The sequence below is a fragment of the Ambystoma mexicanum genome, chromosome 11 (genome assembly GCF_040938575.1).
Source record: "Ambystoma mexicanum isolate Mex_15411 chromosome 11, UKY_AmexF1_1, whole genome shotgun sequence".
In the NCBI taxonomy this organism is placed as follows: domain Eukaryota; kingdom Metazoa; phylum Chordata; class Amphibia; order Caudata; family Ambystomatidae; genus Ambystoma; species Ambystoma mexicanum.
This window is the reverse complement of record NC_090934.1, coordinates 960,865,990-960,886,008: the sequence shown is the minus strand read 5'-3', so window position 1 is coordinate 960,886,008 and position 20,019 is coordinate 960,865,990. Positions and strand designations below refer to the sequence as shown.

The 20,019-nt window shown below is 46.2% G+C and overlaps 1 protein-coding gene across 1 annotated transcript in view; it reads left to right on the top strand.

Moving 5' to 3' along the window:
- Window positions 1–20,019, top strand: part of LOC138505085 (sperm-specific sodium:proton exchanger-like) — a 3,031,181-nt gene that overhangs the window by 1,035,921 nt on the left and 1,975,241 nt on the right. The window contains exon 7 of the mRNA XM_069625402.1: window positions 6,789–6,888. Coding sequence (XP_069481503.1) covers window positions 6,789–6,888 — 100 coding nt within the window. The remainder of the gene's footprint in view (window positions 1–6,788; window positions 6,889–20,019) is intronic.

The window sequence follows — 20,019 nt, the reverse complement described above, 5'->3', positions numbered from 1 at the left end:
GACTTGTAGTGCCCCAAGAGAACAGACTCCAATTCTTGCAACTAACCCATGAGATACCTTTGGCTGGTCACTTGAGTTTCAAGAAGACCAAGGAAAGGATCTCTCTACTTTTATTGGCCTAAAATGGGGGCTGAGGTAGATAAGTTTTGCAATAGTTGCCACACCTGCCAAAGTTCTGGTAAGAGTGGTTCTAAGAACGTGGCACCTTTAGTGCCTCTCCCTGTGGTGGGAGTACTATTTGAGAGGGTGGGAATCGACATTGTCGGTCCTCTTGTCCCTCCAATCTCTTCAGGCAACAAGTTTATCCTTGTTGTAGTAGACCATGCTACTAGGTACCCTGAAGCAATTCCTATGAGGACTGTTACAGCTCAGGCTGTGGCTAAGGCCCTCCTTGGTATTTTTACCAGGGTTGGGGTTCCTAAGGAGGTAATATCCGACAGGGGGTCACATTTTATGTCCCACTACATGAAGGCCATGTGGAAAAACTGTGGAGTTACCTACAAGTTCTCAACCGCATACCACCCTCAGACAAATGGGTTGGTAGAAAGGTTCAACAGAACCACGAAGAGCATGATAGGAGCTTTAGAAGACCCCCTTAAGAAGAAGTGGGATCTCCTACCGCCATGCCTTCTCTTTGCAAATAGAGAAGTCCCTCAGGAGGGAGTGGGCTACAGTCCCTTTGAACTTCTCTATGGCCATCCAGTAAGAGGTCCATAGGCCCTGATTAAGGAGGGGTTGGAGAGTGTTCCTTACCCCAAGCCAGTCAGAGTGACTGACTATGTGATAGGACTCCGGAGGAGGATGTCACACATGATGGCTGAGGCAAGTGATAACTTGAAAGCAGGTCAGGCTCTGGTTCAGCATTGGCATGACCAGAAGGCCAACATGGTTGAGTTCGCTCAAGACCAGCTAGTTCTTGTTATGGTGCCAACAAGACAGAGGGCCTTGCAGGATAAGTGGATAGGACCCGTCAAGATTCAGGGAAAACTTGGAGAAATGAATTATCTGGTGGATTTAGGCAATCCGAAGGAGGCTCCCAGAGTCTTTCAAACCAACCGTCTAAAAGCTTATGTTTCGAGACCAGAACTCAGAGCTTTTCTTCTAGCTTCAGCTCAAGAGGAGGAGGAGGAGAGTGAACCTCTGCCTGACCTTCTCAGAGGCAAACCTTTAGATGAGATGATAGGAGTTAATCTCTCTTCTAATCTGACTTCTGAACAACAGGAGGAGTGAAATGTTTTGTTGAATCAATTTGCCCCCTTGTTTTCACTTTCACCAGGCTTGACCCCTTGGGGCCAGTATGACATCAACACTGGTGACTGTTTACCTGTCAAAAGCAGGGGTTACAGAATGTCAGAGAATGTAAGAACCCACATCAAAGGAGAGGTCAACAAGATGCTTGATCTTGGGGTAATGGAACCCTCTACTAGTCCATGGTCTAGCCAAGTTGTGTTAGTACCAAAGGCAGGATCCAAGGTGTTGAGATTCTGCGTGGACTATAGAGCTCTAAATGCAGTCACTAAGACTGATGCCCATCCTTTGCCAAGGACAGATGAGCTGGTGGATAGACTTGGTTCAGCCAAGTTCCACAGCACATTTGATATCACGTCAGGCTATTGGCAAATAGCCCTGACAGACCATTCCAAGGAGAAAACTGCATTCTCCACCCCAGTTGGCCTATACCAATTCAAGGTTATGCCTTTTGGATTAAAGAATGCACCTGCCACATTCCAAAGGATGGTTAATCAGGTTTTGAATGGGAGGGAGGACTTCTGCATGGCATACTTGGATGACATTGCAGTGCTCAGCCATACTTGGAAAGAACATGTTGACCACCTAGGATATGTTTTGCAGGCTCTTGAGCAGGCCCAACTGACCATGAAGGCAAGCAAATGTCAAATTGGTCAGAGTAAAGGGATCTACATTGGTCATGAGGTAGGAGGTGGTGAAATAAGGCCATTGCCCAGCAAGATAGAAGGTCTGCAAAATTGGACAACACCTACTACTCAAACTCAGGTGACAGCCTTCTTAGGCCTCACTGGGTATTACAGGAATTTCATTGAGAACTATGGGATCATATCTTCTCCACTGAATGTAATCTCGTCTCCAAAATTCACAAAAAAGGTCAAATGGAATGCAGAGTGCAATCAGGTCTTTGAAAGCCTGAAAAGAGCCCTTTGTCAAGCTCCAGTTCTAAGAGCTTCTGCCTACCACCAACCCTTCATTGTGCAAACAGATGCTTCCAATAAAGGTATAGGTGCAGTCCTTAGTCAACTGGATGAGAAAGGTAGGGAACACCCCATTTGCTTTATCAGTAGGAAACTGAAGGAACCGGAAACAAGGTGGGCAACTCTTGAGAGAGAAGGTTTTGCCATTGTGTGGGCTCTGAAGAAGTTTAGGCCATACTTGTATGGTTCTACTTTTGTTATTCAGACTGACCACCAACCCTTGAGATGGTTGGTGCAAATGAAAGGGGAAAACCCAAAACTGTTAAGATGGTCAATCTGCCTCCAAGGGTTTGATTTTACCATTGAGCACAGGTCAGGATGTCACCACCAAAATGCTGATGGTCTCTCTAGGATGTTTTTAACTGACTAGAGGTAAGAGACTCATCCAGGAGTGGATTAGATCCTCCTGTCCCTTACTCTGGGGGGGAGTGTTAGGGTGAATTCTCTTCTAAGGCTAATTTCCCTTACCTATAGAGTCCCCCAGCAGCTTTGCTGGATTTTAAGGGTTTATTTTTTTCTCCTGCTAAGAGTGAGACTCTTTTTTTCCCCACTCTTCGACAAAATGCTACTGTGTGTTTTAGGCTATCTTGTGTGCTTATGGTCTATGGGGTTTTCTCACCCTCATAGGAATCATCTTTTTGACATGTGTATTACACAGCACCCTCAGTGCAGTAACACAGGGGTGTCATAGTGACCCCCAAACATCGACTCCACACCCTGGGGGGACTGACTACTGTCTCCCAGGGCATGTAAAGTCCCCATTGAATTTACTAGTCAATAGATATGAACAAAACCAGTACAACCCATCTTACTATGGAAGTACTGGAAAGGGTTAATAGTTTTTCCCTAGTGTTCATTTTCGAGAGGGTACTGTCCAGTCCCTCTCTCCAAAGTTTCTGGCTGTTGGCAGTGGTTACTACTGTAAATATTCGACCGCAAATATATTCCTATGGGATTATCCGATTTTTCGAGGCTACCACTTTTACTGACAGTCTCTAACATACCGCCGGTTTATTTTAATATTAACTTTACTCCGGTAGGTTTTTATTGCCAGATCTTTGTTAATATTTCTTTCTCGTGTCTTTCACTGAAATCCTAACCCAGGTCGGGGATCCTTTGTTCGTCGTTTTGGCAGGCTTCTACACAGAATCCCTCCTCTCGGCGCCACTGAGTCTGGTGGTAGACAGGATGTGTGGGAGGGGGAATAGGCACCCTGGACAGGATTACCCAGGCAACCCAAGTTGCACTCTGCCCTGATAGGCTGGGGGGTTATCCCGCCAGGATAGCCACCCCACTGTGTGAGTGACAGCTAGGCCGTATGAATGGGTTTTTGTTCTGCATAAAAGCAGGGCGCCACTGGAACTAAGAAACCCGAAGAGGAGAGAAGCTGAAGACATCTGCAACGACTGAACCACCGGTGAAGTCCTGCTGCAGATCCTCACCACTTTTCTCCAACGACTTCAGAAGATCTTCACCTGCAAGAGTCTTCTTCCCTTGAGCTGGTGGGGCCAACCAGTTCACCAATCACCTTCCAGGACCTGTCTTGGTCGAATTGCCAGTGCCAGGCACTAGGAGACCGGATAGCCATGCACCCGTCCACCACGACCGCAATTTGAAGTAGCGTACCTTTTATTCTTCTTGGCATCACTGTGGCTGGTTTCATCCCTGGGCAGTGCAGTAACTCGAACCTTCTTCCACGACGAGAGCCTCTCTTCCTCTGCTTGATCTCCCGAACTGCAGGAACTGCCAGGAGCTACCGCCACCGCAGGAGCCTCTTCCACTTTTAAGGTACTTTGTTCCGCCAGGCCTCCCGTTTCGTTGGGTACTGCTAAAGGTGTTTTAAATCCTTTACTTATCTCCTGGGTTGGCCGCCCCTTTCGTCTAACATTATCTTTTTACATCTGCAACCACCTTTTCAACTCGTTAAACAAAGACTTGACTGCAGCTACAAGAACAGTTTGATCGTGGGCATTTGCCTTGTACCACTGACTCTGGCACAGGCCTCTTGACTCTGGCTAAATCTGTTACAACTGCCTTCTCAAGATTGCTTCTCACTAAGAAATGTGTTGGTGCACCTAAACTCTTATAACCACCTTTTCCTTCCCCTTGCTATATTTTTGAAGTGCCATTTTGCTCGGTTTTCATCAAAGTATTGCTATACTAAAGTATTGCCTTGCCTAACTTGTTCACAATCTAATTGGGAAGTGTTGCTGGTGTGTTTAGGAGTTTAACCCTATATTACTTGCCCTTTGCCTCCCTCTGAAGAAATTGTTAGGGTGCCATTTCTGCTTAGTTTACGCTGTGCCGTTTTGCTCAGTTTTCATTCTTGCTCAAACTTGTCTACAATTTAAAAAGGGAGTGTGTATATTTTTCCTGACTGTTTTAATTTAGTTTAATGATAGTGATTTGTGTGCTAACTTAAGAGTGTGTAAAATAAATATATATATATATATATTCTTTTTAATACAAAGCTTTGGTCAGTGTTTCCTTGTTCCATAGTATTGTAGTCCTATTGTGTAAACCCTGAATACTGCTCATCTCCCTCTTGAGATAAGTCTGACTGCTCAGCCACAGCTACCAACAAAATTTTTGTGGTACGGACTGATACCAAAAGGGATTTATTGCATATACCTGTAGACTTAATCTTCTGTAGTGCTCCCTAGGGGAACTGCACAGGATTCTGCCTAACAGTGTCTACTACTGTCTCTTCTTTCCTAGTTCATTTGTTCCCTCTACATACAATCCCTGCTTTTGACTTTGGTGGGTTCAACCAGGGATTTCTAGCACCTTCATCGGATGGTTCCTGTCCCCAGACTCTCATTCTCAAATCTTCCTTCTGCCTCTCATTGCAAAGTGTTCCTCAGCATCCATCTTCAGCTCCTGTCACTAACCCCACAGCGCTACAGCCCAAGTCGCATGGTGTTGAATAGGGCATGAAGAAGCAAAAAGTACTCTTTCTTCACTCTCATCAGGAGAGGCAATGCAAATCTACGGAAAACTTTGTGAAAATCTGCAGAAATATTTGCCCTACTTACACAGAGTCGGAAATTACAGAGGGAAAGCTGCGGGAACTGTCCAAACATTTCAAAATCTGTATGTGATTTCTAAATTCTGCTGACAATTTTGTCTCGTTAGAAATCTGCATTTTCCACCGAAAAATCTGCCCCGTCGATTTTGACTGGATTGTCTCTGTTGACCATGGTCACTGTCACATGGGTTTCCGCATCATGGGCATCTTTCAATGGCACTTCGGTTCTTGAGATTTGCCTTGTGGCTACTTTCCTATGCCACTATAAATTGACTCTGATTTATTATACTGCTGCTTTTGGGAGTGGTAATGAACTGTACTAACCACTGATGGTAGTGCCCTGGATTCCATTTAAACTGGTGTGCTGCAGTTTTGTGTAATGTTATTTATGTTGTCAATATCACTGGCGCTACTTACTATAGCCTATTTTTTGGGGGGACTAGTCGTGGGTGAAAGGATAATGCCCTGGCTACTCACCTATATTTGTCATTACTCCAAGTCCCTCTTCCTTGCCCAAGTTCTACTACTCAACCCTCCCTCCAGATTGATGTGGTTTTGTACTCCTGATTTATGTTCAAAAAGCTGTCCTGAGGTTGGCGCCTTGCTCCCTGAAAGAGAAAAAAAATATGTTTCATTTGTTTTGATTTGTTTATTAGTAATCCGGCTAAATGTCTAGGCGGTAGGGGTGGCCCTAATTTCTTTGTACTGGGATGACAACGATTAGGACTCGGAGTAACAAACATTATTAGTAAGTGAGCAGGGCGTTCCAACACATAAATCTTTGCAACCACCACACTTTTCAAATTACTACTCTTCTTGCTAATCGCCATCAACTTTCATCAGAGAAGCCACACTATGAGCACTCCTGACACGCATTCACACAAAAAAACGCTTCTTCCAAGGATTTTGATTTCCTACTAATCGTTTGGTGTTCATGATTGCAATCATGCAACTTCCAAAACTACTACTTTGTTCACTAAGCTCTACCAGCCTTCTCTAATAAGGTCCCCTTTAATAGCTCCTTTACTTTTTTTTCACAGCAAAAGAATTACGATGCAGCTCATTAGTGTTTGCAATCCCAATCACACACTTTCCTTTGACACCAACAGGATGACTGCATTTAAAGCGCCATGAACCTTTGCTACTACTTTGTTTATTGTATTTGCTTTTTCCATAACATAAAACAACGTCCAGATTCAGCTATTTTCAAAACTGATACTTGGCTGATCATTGAGAATCCTCATACCCCCCCCCAAAAAACGTTATTCAATTTTCCTTTGATTTAACATTGTTTTGCAACTTAACTTTCATGTCTTCCTGACTTTCTATTTTAACTTATGGTTGTGAACATCTTTCAGGATACTATAGATATGTGAGAACTTCTAAACTATTTACAATCGCCAATATTTTCAGATGACTACAAAATATATACTGTGTACTGTACAGACAAATTGAAGAAAGTTCAACACCCTCTGATTTTACAACATGCACTACTTATTTACATTTTGCAATAACAGTCCTTTTTTTCTCCATAGCTGAATGGGTTGGAATGTCTGGAGTTATTGTTATTTCCTCGTTCGGTCTTAATTTAGACATTGTAAGCTTTACTCCAGGAACAGAGTATTTTCTTATTCGGTGAGTAATTCTTGTTTTACTAACATTAGCAATACTTCTCAACTATCATCTGAGATTTTTTTGACAGTGTTTTTGTTCTGGCCCAGACTGATACAGTTCCGCTAGATATCTGATTTTCATTACAAAACTACCATTTTCTGTTGATAATTTATCAAACTCATGCAAGGTGGGGCCTCTGAAATGACCTTAAGATCCATGTTGGTGTTAATTTCATGTCAAGTGTCTTTTGTTAAGCTCAACAACTATCGGGCATTTCTGCACTAACCCTGTGCAGGCATGGGGAGAGCAGGAATACCAGAGAGCTGTTGTTTTGAGGCTTAACAGGAGGTTATTCCTGATGGTGCTGGCTTGAGCATAAATGCTTGTGCTTCCCTGCCTGGCGCTCTTGAATGTGGCGTTTAGCACCCGTTCCAGTCCCTTAATGTCATTAGCACCCAGGGTTACCAAAGCGGGAACACGGGTGCTAAAATAAAACGGGGAAAAAATGCCTTTCATTCAATGAATGAAATCCTTTTCCATGGCAGCCAGAGAAGCAAGAGGAGTAGCTGTGGTGCCGGCCTGCGCCGCCACAACAAACAGGTCAGCGGGGGTGGGAAATGGAAAACAAAAAATAAGGGAACAGAGGCTGGGGGGAAGATGGCAGTGTGGGGAGCCGGCCAACAGGTGGCATGGAACGCAGGCTTTTGCCAGCGGTTCAACCCTGTGTTCCTATCCCCCTGATTGGCTGGCTCCCCCCGCCAGGGTGCTAATGCGATGGAATACAAAAGAAATGCTGAATGAGGTCGTAGGTATTTACCAGAAGCATTACAACTGAACGGATCATTAGGACCAGCTTACCCGCTTATTGCTCATTCTTGGATCACAGAATGTTTTAAGTACCACACTTGAATTGTTGTAATACTCCTTTTTAAGATTTGTAGCATATATACACACTTATTGTTTTTTGTATAATTCAGAACACCAAATTATACAGATAAAGCAATATAGATTGCAAGACAAACAGTAGCAAGTTGGGTTCCTTGTACATAAGTACATAGAGTCAACATACTACAAAATCTACTGTTGATACACAAACACGACAGGAATCAAATCAGGTAAACAATTACAGTGGATACAAATAATGAACAACAATTATATACTGTGAAACCATTTGTGACGCTGTGATTCAAAAGTTAATGTCTACACCAAGGTGTTTCGGCCTTTTGTAGTGGCTATATTCTAGCCATGTTCGTGTAGGGGCAGAGACTGAGGCGTCTAGGTGTTCAGAGAATGCTGTGAAGATGAATGAGGCACAGTAAGGCACAGTAAGAGGGGTGCTATTGGACAAGAAACGTGACTAAATCACCATGTGTCCCAAAAGCCAGGTGGACACAGCTTACCTTGTGGGGAGGCATTAGAGCCACAGGCGGGAGAGTGTTGGTCCAAGGACCTGAGGTGTCTCTTAGCGTGAAAGTTACTGGACGCCAATTGGGATAGAGAAGGAGGGATTAGTGTATCCCTAATCGATCAGGACAAACACTCTGTATTGAGCGCAATAGAGAACAACGCTTACCTTATTCAAGGGGGCGTGGGTGCGCCACGAGATAGAATACACTTGAGATGGTGCTGCTAATGCGGGACCGGATGTGTTTAACCTGCAAGAATGCACATGGTTACCAGTAGCTAATATGATTGCGCTGGTGGTGACAAATGCACAGGGAATTGAGTTACCTGTGATTTCGTCGTATGGTTCGAGTCGACATTCTTTGGTCCCGTGCCTGGAGCGGGCATGAGCTTGGCGTAATGGCAGATGCTCAAAAAGTTTCCTGCAGTATGTTGGGACAGGTACTGGTAATGTGTTCAGGCAGACGAGGTCGCGGGCACTGCAGCCAGCGTTCTGGTGATGCGGACGCCGTTGCTATGGTCACCGCTCTTTAAATAGCGGTGGCCATTTTGTAAGGTTCGACGTGGCAGTCACCAAACTAGGTGGTGTATCTGCTCACTGGATTAGAGTATAGGACTGCCAGTTAATTATGCATTAACCTGGCCTCAAATGTGTAAAAACCATAATGCAAAATCCTTATGTGCGCTCCATTGCCATGGTAATGGTCCGGAGGGAACGGGGTATAATAAATTGAGAAAAGCAAAATTGCAATTTGGGGGGGGGCAGTATTATGCCCAGTGTTATCCACCCAGATGAGTGTGGCGGAGCGCAAACCGTTCCTAATGGTCCCCGCTATTGGAGTGGCGGTCGCCATTTTGGAGGCAGTTGTAGGTGTTAGGACCCTGATAGAGTGGTGTGGCTGCTCGCTCGATGGAAATATTGAGCTATCAGACAGTTGTACACTACCTAGTCTCTAGATAGTAAAAGCCATGGTGCTAAATGCCTTTGTAGGAGCCGTTGCCATGGCAACGGACCGAGTGATACAAAGACATTAAGTGATCTAATCAGTAAAAATGCCTATGGTGAGGGCCCCAGTGAGGCTCACTGGTGTGTCATTGCTGGTCTGTGTGTGCCAGGGCCCCCTAGTCGGAGACACGAGCTGTGGGGGCACTGGATTAGACTGTCTGGAAAAAAAGGCCATTGGCACATGCTTTCAAACTTCAATGCTGGGTCAAGTGCAATAAACCCTGTGTGGTGTAGAGAGCTGATGCACCCTACGGGTCTCATATGGGAGATATCATAAGGAGGATTTACACTCTACAGATATGTTTAGTCCAAGTTTAACAGTGTCTAACTTGTGGACACATCTTTGTTCTAGATGGGTCAGTGTCTTGTTCAAGTAGCCCCCTCTCACAGTCGGTGTCAGTTTCTTTATGATGAACCATCTGAGGTCTGAGGTTTTTTAGGGTGAAATGGTCAACCGGTGGTTTATCACGAGACTTCTTTCTGATGCAAAACCGGTAAACTAAATTTGCATTTTAATTGGTCTAATAGTCTTGCCTACATAAAGCAGGCTGCAGGGGCATTCAATGATGTAGATCACACCTTTAGTGTTGCAGTTGGTATGTTCTCTCAGGATCCACTTACATTTTTATACTCAAAGACTTTTTTCTGAATTGTGAGGGCACATGCAAAACATTGTCCACATTTGTAGTGTCCTACGATTGGGGGATGGTTCCACAGGGTATTAATGCGTATAACCGGCTCCAGAAATGTATGCACCAGAGATTCACTCAGATTTTTGTTTTTCTTAAATGCAAAACACAGAACTTTGTTTAGTGACCCTGCGTGTTTCACCATGTGCCAGTTTTTCTTGATGGTCTTCTGGATAAGGTCGCTAAGAGGACTATACGTGGTTACACATACCATCCATAACAAGAAATGCTTTTTCCTCCTCCACACGGCAAGAAGAATTCTACCTTTCCTCTCCTTCACGCACAAAACACTCACTATCGTCACCCTAATCATGTCAAAAATCGACTATGCAAACAGCCTCTGCCTCGGTATACCAGAATACCTCCTGAAGAAACTGCAACGGATCCAAAATGCAGCAGCAAGACTAATGCTCAAACTATCCAGAAGAGACCACATCAGTCCAGCCCTAAAAACACTACACTGGCTCCCAGTAAAACATTGCATCACCTTCAAAACAATGTGCATAACGCACAGGGCAATCAGCGGACAAGGAGCAGAGTTCCTACAAAAGAAAATTACAGTCTACAAACCAACGAGACCCCTCCGATCAAGCAACCAAATCCGCGTGGAACTCAAACCATACCTTAAGAAAAAACTTGGAGGCACCGCTTTCTACCACTTAGCCACAAAAACCTGGAACAACATCCCAAAAGAAATAAGAAACACTGAAGATCACCTGAAATTCAGGAAATCACTAAAAACCTGGCTCTTCAACACCACAGACTAAATCTGGAAACCAAAACCGGAAAAAGGATGACTAAACCGGAAAGGACACAGACATCCCAGACACGAGAGGGTAACTCCCATGGCACCTGGACGGGTGACACCGGATAGACTGGAACACAGGCAGCACGCACGGAGACTGTCAACTACCCCAGACAATCCCACCAACGCTTTCGCCCACCCCTTAGTTAGCGGCAGGTATCACAGTGGTGTGGAATTGTCGAGATATTGGCAATCACCACACTACCTGAGAGGTTGACATTGGCAGGTGCACTGGCCGCATGAGTATGAAGGGAGGATAAGGGGAGCTGTAAGAGAACATGTTAGAGGTGGGGGCCAGAGGAGTAAGGAACCTGTATGCCAGTCGGACCCAGATCAGGACAGAGCCGCATCAGGTGAGACTACGCAAGCCGAGCGCCCCAATTCTGGATAGAGACGCAAACTAACCAACCCTACTAACAATTTCCCTTTCTGCATACACCTCTCAAACTCCAAACCAAACACAACCAAAACCTACAGCACAACAAACCGCACAAACTTTACTACATTGCAACAACAAAACAAAAACACACATAGGGCCTCATTACATGGTAGGAGGTAACCATGCCGCTATTAGCGGCATGGCTACTCCCTTACCGTATACCAGGTCCGGGTAGGCGGTATGGGGATTTACCGGGTCATTCCGACCCTGGAGGACCCGGTTAATCCCCATTCCAAAAACCATTCCCCATTCCCATTTGAGCCCCAATAGGGCTCAATGGGAATGGGGAAGGAGCTAATAACGGTACCGCAATTCGCGGTACCGTTATTAGCTCTGAAGTCCCTCAGCGGGTCCCGTCCTTAACGCCTGGTCAGACCAGGCGTTAAGGACGGGACCCGCTGAGGGACCTCGTAGTAGGACGCTAAGGGATTACCGGCACCGGTGACCTTACCGGTACCGGTAATCCCTTAGCGCCTACCATGTAATGAGGCCCATAGTCTTGCACAACAGTACACGACGACTACCGGCCGCAAACACCCCAGGCCCAGCCAACGGACCTACCGGGCCGAGACCGCCAACAGCACATCACTGCTCTCTTGCACTTTTCCTGCTTCCTCCCACTAACACAACCTCCCCTCCTCTTTCAGAGCCGCCAGAGCGCCAGGGGACCACTCCGGTGGTGATAGTGCGCCGTACAAATGTCCTTTAACATTAACATCCTGTCAAGTTCTTTTTCAGCCTGGTTTCTAAGCAGACATCTCTGGGGGTATGTGTCACGACCCGTGACCCAGAGCCCCACTGGCATGGTCACATGCCAGGTAGGGTTAGGGCTCCGGGTTCATTTGGGGCCTCAAGGGCCTTGCATTTTCACTGGGGACTCTCGTGGAGTCAGTCCTGGCGCCTTTGGCGCCAGGCTCATACTTGGAATGGGACTAGAAGGGACTATTTCTTATGTGGAGGCCTGCAGCCAACATGGAGACACCCACACAGTCTAGTCCCTAAGAACCAGACTGTGCGGTGCAGTGTTTTAGGGTGTGGTAGCCCGGACTACTTTACCTGGGCTACTTTACAGGTAGGCTATATAAACCACACCCAAGTTAAAGAACGTGCTTCGCGTTATTCTGCAGCCAGCAGCGTAACGCTCACCGTGTTCAGAGACCATTACCCGGCGTTCCTGGAATCGCGGACCTGCAGAGGAGACAAAAGAAAATCATTAGCAGTTCCAGCTTACTTGCAGTCTTCCAGCCTTCGATCCCAGCTGCTCGCGGTCTTCCATCCCGTTGGCAGCATCTGCTGGACTTCGCGCTCGCACCGGAACGAAGCACCTGGAGAGGAGAGAAAAAGGGACAACGTTAAACAGGTTACTCGCGGCACTCTCAGCAGCAACCAAAATCTCCTCTCCTGGCTGGGCATATCTTGGCCGGTTCCGCTCCGGAAATCACCACACGCCCCGAAAGACCATCGTAACCTAAAAAGGAATAAAGAATACAGGTTAGCCCAAAAAGACATTAGCGTGCCGCACTTCGCGCTGAACCTACCTTTCTTCATACGCTGCACGTCCATAAATCCAGGCTGGAGCCGAACCCAAGTAGCGAACCTCTGCATACCTAAGGGGGCAACAATCAGGGAAAGACATTAATAGCCCGAAAGAAAAGCAAAGGCCCTCAGAGACTGCTATAATCGAACTTACCTCTTTAAAGACACTTGAATGGGTTGGCACCAGTGAAGTTAACTCGGTTGCTTCAACCCGCAGAAACTGCGTGCCCCTGCGCAGAGAGCAGGTCATTGAGCACGCCAGATATCATAACAAGGTGAGGAGGGGGGCCATCAGGTCGAGTCCAAGGGGCTGGTGGGAGGAAACGAAATCTGTGCCTAAGTCCAGTCCTCCTGTGTTTTCAGGCCCACCTGCCATATAAGACATCATCCCGAATTGAGTACATCTGGGGGGGAATCCGGCAACCAGAGCATACAGGCATCCCCGTGGATACCAGGTGAACGCAACAGTATGAGCTGCTCTTTTTTTGGCGTCTTTGATGGCCTTGCAGGGATATCCTCTTTGGGTCAATCTTGTTGGCAAATCTTCTGCATGTTTCTTCCATCTCTCTGGCTCTGTGCAATTCCTTCGGATCCGCAGAAATTGGCCGTATGGAAGATTGTATTTGATGCCATGTAGGTGGTAACTTTGAAAGTGCAACAAACTGTTGCAGTCCGTGGGCTTACAGTATAACTCTGTCTTCAGGCGATCCCCTGTCCAGTAGATATGGAGGTCTAAGAAGTCAATATTGTGATGATCCCATTAAATGGTGAACTTGATGTGGGGGTTACATAGGTTGATTCACTCATGAAAATGAAGTAATTCACTCGATGTTCCGTTCCAGACAAGTATCACATCATCTATGTACCACTTCCACATACCAGTATTGGTAAAAAGGGGTTCTCATTGGAAAAGATGTTGTCCATTTCGTATTGTGCCATGAAGAGTTTGGCAATGTCCAGGGCGAAAGTGGCCCCCATACTCACCCCCTTTGTTTGTTTATAGTTTTGGCTACCAAACAGGAAAAAGTTTTCTGCCATGGCCAGTCTGGTGCATTCCAGAATAAACTCAGTGGGGGTAGAGGCGGTGTCGTTTCACTGGTTCAGAACTTGTCGAATTTCCCCCAGGCCTTCTCTTTTTGGAATCGATGTGTAGAGCGCCTCAACATCCATAGTGGCAATTAGGCTGTTCTGTCTTAGTTTGATTCAATTCGTAGATTTTTTAGAGCATTCCTTTCTTCTTGGTCTAACTTCTCATGGTAGTAGTTCTGCTGTTTTATGGACGATTTTTTCAAAAGCTTCAATCTCCTGGTGATTGCCAATATCTCGACAAATCCACACCACTGTGGTACCTTCCGGTAATTAAAGCATTGGTGGGGTTGTCTGGGGTAGTTGACTCAGTCTCTGTGCGTGCCGCCTGTGTTCCAGTCTATCCGGTGTCACCCGTCCAGGTGCCATGGGAGTTACCCTCTCGGGTCGGGGATGTCCGTGTCCTTTCCGGTTTAGTCATCCTTTTTTTCCGGTTTTGGTTTCCAGATTTAGTCTGTGGTGTTGAAGAGCCAGGTTTTTAGTGATTTCCTGAATTTTAGGTGATCTTCAGTGTTTATTTCTTTTGGGATGTTGTTCCAGGTTTTTGCGGCTAAGTGGTAGAAGGAGGTGTCTCCAAGTTTTTTCTTAAGGTATGGTTTGAGTTCCAGGCGGATTTCGTTGCTTGATCTTCGGGGTCTCGTTGGTTTGTAGACTGTAATTTTCTTTTGTAGGAATTCTGCTCCTTGTCCGCTGATTGCCCTGTGCGTTATGCACATTGTTTTGAAGGTGATGTGATGTTTTACTGGGAGCCATTGTAGTGTTTTTAGGGCTGGAGTGATGTGGTCTCTTCTGTATAGTTTGAGGAGTAGTCTTGCTGCTGCATTTTGGATCCGTTGCAGTTTCTTCAGGAGGTATTCTGGTATTCCGAGGTAGAGGCTGTTTGCATAGTCGATTTTTGACATGATTAGGGCGACGATAGTGTTTTGTGCGTGAAGGAGAGGAAAGGTGGAATTCTTCTTGCCGTGTGGAGGCGGAAAAAGTATTTCTTGTTATGGATGGTATGTGTAACCACGTATAGTCCTCTTAGCGACCTTATCCAGAAGACCATCAAGAAAAATTGGCACATGGTGAAACACGCAGGGTCACTAAACAAAGTTCTGTGTTTTGCATTTAAGAAAAACAAAAATCTGAGCGAATCTCTGGTGCATACATTTCTGTAGCCGTTTACACGCAGTAATACCCTGTGGAACCTTCCCCCGATCGTAGGACACTACAAATGTGGACAATGTTTTGCATGCGCCCTCACAATTCAGAAACAAATCTTTGAGTATAAAAATGTCAAGTGGACCCTGAGAGAACATACCTTCTCCAGCATTGGATCTTTCATGGATTCACATGCTTAGAATATTCCCTGTCGTCAGGCTGGGAACCCGCCTGACGACGGGGAATATTCTAAGCGTGTGAATCCATGAAAGATACCATTGCTGGAGAAATGGAGTTACAGGTAAGAGACTATTCCCTTCTCCAGCATTGGATCTTTCATGGATTCACATGATTAGAATATTCCCCGTCGTCAGGCGGGTTCCCAGCCTGACGACGGGGAATATTCTAAGCATATGAATCCATGAAAGATACCAATGCTGGAGAAATGGAGTTACAGGTAAGAAACTATTCCCAACTGCAACACTAAAGGTGTGATCTACATCATTGAATGCCCCAGCGGCCTGCTTTATGTAGGCAAGACTATTAGACTGATTAAAATGCGAATTTCGAGCACCGGTCTTGCATCAGAAAGAAGACTCCTGATAAACCACTGGTTGACCATTTCATGCTGAAAAACCACAAGGACTCAGATCTCAGATGGTTCATCATACAGAAACTGACACCGACTGTGAGAGGGGGAGACTTGACCAAGACACTGACCCAACTAGAACAAAGATGGGTCCACAAGTTAGGTTACTGTTAAACTTGGACTAAACATATCTGTAGAGTGTAAATCCTCCTTATGATATCTCCCATATGAGACCCGTAGGGTGCATCAGCTCTCTACACCGCACAGGGTTTATTGCACTTGACCCAGCATTAAAGTTTGAAAGCATTTGCCAATGGCCTTTTTTACCAGACATTCTAATCCAGTGCCCCCACAGCTCGTGTCTCTGACTAGGGGGCCCTGGCACACACAGACAAGCAATGACACACCAGTGAGCCTCACTGGGGCCCTCACCATACACATTTTTACTAATTAGATCACTTAATGTCATTGTATCATTCGGTCCGTTGCCATGGCAACGGCTCCTACAAAGGCATTTAGCACCATGGCTTTTACTATCTAGAGACTAGGTAGTGTACAACTGTCTAATAGCTCAATATATCCATCGAGCGAGCCGCCACAGCACTCTATCAGGGTCCTGACACGTATTACTGCCTCCAAAATGGCGACCGCCACTCCAACAGCAGGGACCATTAGTAACGGTTTGTGCTCCACCACACTCATCTGGGTGGATACCACTGGACATAATACTACCCCCCCCCCCTTATTGCATTTTTGCTTTTCTCAATTTATTATACCCCTTTCGCTCCGGACCGTTACCATGGCAACGGAGCACACATGGATTTAGCATTATGGTTTTTACACATTTGAGGCCATGTTAATGCATAATTAACTGGCAGTCCTCTACTCTAATCCAGTGCGCAGATACACCACCTAGTTTGGTGACTGCCACGTAGAACCTTACAAAATGGCCACTGCTATTTAAAGACCGGTGACCATAGCAACGGCGTCCGCATCTTCAGAACGCCGGCTGCAGCGCCCACGACCTGATCTGCCTGAACACATTGCCAGTACCTGTCCCAACACACTACAGGACACCTTTTGAGCATCTGCCATTACGCCAAGCTCATGCCCACTCCAGGCACGCGACCAAAGAATATCGACTCGAACCATACGACGAAATCACAGGTAACTCAATTCCCTGCGAATTTGTCACCACCAGCGCAATCATATTAGCTATTGATAACCATGTGCATTCTTGCAGGTTAAATACATCAGGTCCAGCATTAGCAGCACCATCGTAAGTGTATTCTATCTCGTGGCGCACCCACACCCCCTTGAATAAGGTAAGCATGGTTCTCTATTGCGCTCAATACAGAGTGTTTGTCTTGATAGATTAGGGATACACTAAGCCCTCCTTCTCTATCCCAATTGGCGTCCAGTAACTTTCACGCTAAGAGACACCTCAGGTCCTTGGACCAACACTCTCCCGGCTGTGGCTGTAATGCCTCCCCACAAGGTAAGCTGTGTCCACCTGACTTTTGGGACACATGGTGATTTAGTCACGTTACTTGTAAACTATGTCCACTAGCACCCTGTGCCTCATTCATCTTCACAGCATTCTCTGAACACCTAGACGCCACAGACTCCCCTGACGACGGCCCCTACAAGAACATGGCTAGAATATAGCCACTACAAAAGGCCGAAACACCTTGGTGTAGACATTAACTTTCGAATCACAGTGTCACAAATGATTTCACTGTATATAATTGTTGTTCATTATTTGTATCCACTGTGATTGTTTACCTGATTTGACTCCTGTCGTGTTTGTGTATCGACAGTAGATTTTGTACTATGTTGACTCTATGTACTTATGGGCAAGGAACCTAACTTGCTACTGTTTGTCTCGCAATCTATATTGCTTTATCTGTATAATTTGGTGTTCTGCATTATACAAAAACCAAGTGTTTATATATGCTACAAATCATAAAAAGAAGTATTACAACAATTCAAGTGTGGTACTTAAAAAATTCTGTGATTCAAGAATGAGCAATAAGGGGGTATGCTGGTCCTACTGACCCGTTCATTTTTATCTGATGATTAGATAGCCCTCCTGGGCAGAATAGGGTCACCACCAGGAGCCCGTTCTTCAATTGTGGCTCCTCCTGCCATTTGTTGCGAATCTGTCCAGAAGTTCCACCACGGCGGATGGGAAACGAGCCACCCCGACCCTAGGCAGGGATAAGGTCAGGGAGAAGAGCAGCATTCCCTGTGATCAGACACAACCCACTAATCACCGCCCGGATTGTCATCTCATGGTATTCACTTCCGACTACAGATGGGCACCTCCCCTCCTATCGAAGAATTAGCCATAGTGGATTGCGGAGCCGCCGGCAACTTTATGGACATTTCTTGGGCAAAAAGGAAGAGTATTCCTTTCTTTTCCAATCTGGATTCTATTCCCGTAGAATGAGTGGATGGCACCCCGCTAACCTCTGGTCCCATTACCCTGGAGAAGGGTTCACTATCAATGTCTTTGTTTCAGCATCAGGAGAGGATGAGCTTCGACTTGATAAAAGCGGCCCACTTCCCCATCATATTGGGTATGCCTTGGCTGAGACTGCACAACCCATATATCGACTGGGCCCTAAACACAATCAGCTTCCGGTCTGAGTATTGTCAGCAGCGCTGTCTCTCCTCCCCACCTCAGGAAAAACTGCAGAATGGGGTAGAGATTTTCCTTACAACTGCGATTATACAGACCATTCCGGTCCAGTACCAGGAGTATAGTGATGTGTTAGAGGACATCACTCCCTGCCTTTTGCCTCCTAATAGAACAGAGGACTGTGCCATTGACTTACAACCTGATGCAAACATACCTGTAGGAAGGATGTTCCCTTTGTCCTTACCAGAGAGACGTGCCTTGAAGGAATATTTTGACGTCAACCTCACGAACGGTCTCATAAGGGAATCTCGGTCTCTGTTAGGCGCCTCCCTGTTCTTCATTCCGAAGAAAGAAACAAGCGAACTGTGACCCTGTATCGACTATCGCGGCTTGAATAGCAAACCATCAGAGAACGCTACCCTATGCCTCTCATCAAAGACATCTCAGAAGCTGCCAGGGGGGCTTCTGTTTTCACAAAACTGGATCTCCTGGGCACCTACCACTTATTGCACATCCGAGCGGGGGATAAATGGAAGACAGCTTTTCGTACCCCTTTGGGGCACTACGAGTACCGGGTGATGCCATTCGGTCTGGTTAACGCTCCTTTCAGTGTACCAGCGTTTTGTGGACAAGATATTTGCAGAACTTCTTTTCTCATCGGTTGTTGTCTACTTGGACGATATTCTTGTGTTCTTATCCAACCTCTTTGATCACTGACAGCATGTCTGAGAAGTATTGGAAAGACTAAGGGGGTCATTACAAGGTAGGCGGTAAGAGGTTAGCGGTGCTGGTAAAGGTGCCGGAGCCATCAACCCCTTACCGCCCCATTACGAGTCTGCTCACGGGACCCGCTAGCAGACGAGGATGCTAACAACGGGCCCGTTGTTAACGGGCCCGTTGTTAGCATCCTCCCCATTCCCATTGAGCCCTATGGGGGCTCAAATCGGAATGGGGAAGTACCGGGTCCGGGTTCCTTGAATGAGGAATTACCAGGCATTCCAAGGTACCCGGACCCGGTAAGTGGGTAGCCATGCCGCTAATAGCAGCATGGTTACCTCCTACCTTGTAATGACCCCCTAAGAAAGAATTGTTTATACGCCAAACCAGAGAAGTGCGTCTTTGAGGCTGCATCCGTCACATATTTAGGTGTCATTCTTTCCGCAGAAGGTATACAGATAGACCCAGGAAAGATCAAAGCAATCCGGTTGTGGCCCATACCCAAGAACGTCAAAGACATTCAGAAGTTCCTTGGGTTAGCAAACCTTTACCAGAGATTTATCACAGGATTCTCGGAGATCGTGCTTCCCATCACCTCCCTCCTCAAGAAAGGAGCCAAATTTGAGTGGGATGCTCCCGCCAACACAGCCTTTCAGACCCTTAAGGACATGTTCGTGTCAACACCTATACTGGTCCAACCCAATACAGCACTCTAGTTCATAATGGAGGCAGATGCGTCAGGAGGCGCTTTAGGAGCAGCACTCCTCCAGAATGGATCTGATGTACAGGAACACCCAGTGGCCTACTATTCCCGCACCTTGACTCCCAGCGAAAGAAATTATGCAGTAATAGAAAAAGAGCTATTAGCCATCAAACAAGCCTGCACAGAATGGCGCCATTTACTTCAGGGCGTTGCCTATCCCTTTCTGGTGAGGACTGATCATCGCAATCTCCGGGTTCTCAGCCAGATGGAATGCAAGAACTCCCGACAGGCCCGCTTGGCTTACTTGTTTTGCCCACAAGGACTTTGAGATCACATACCTCCTTGGTAAAGAAAATTTTCTTGCAGATGTCTTATCCCGCAGTCTGAGTGA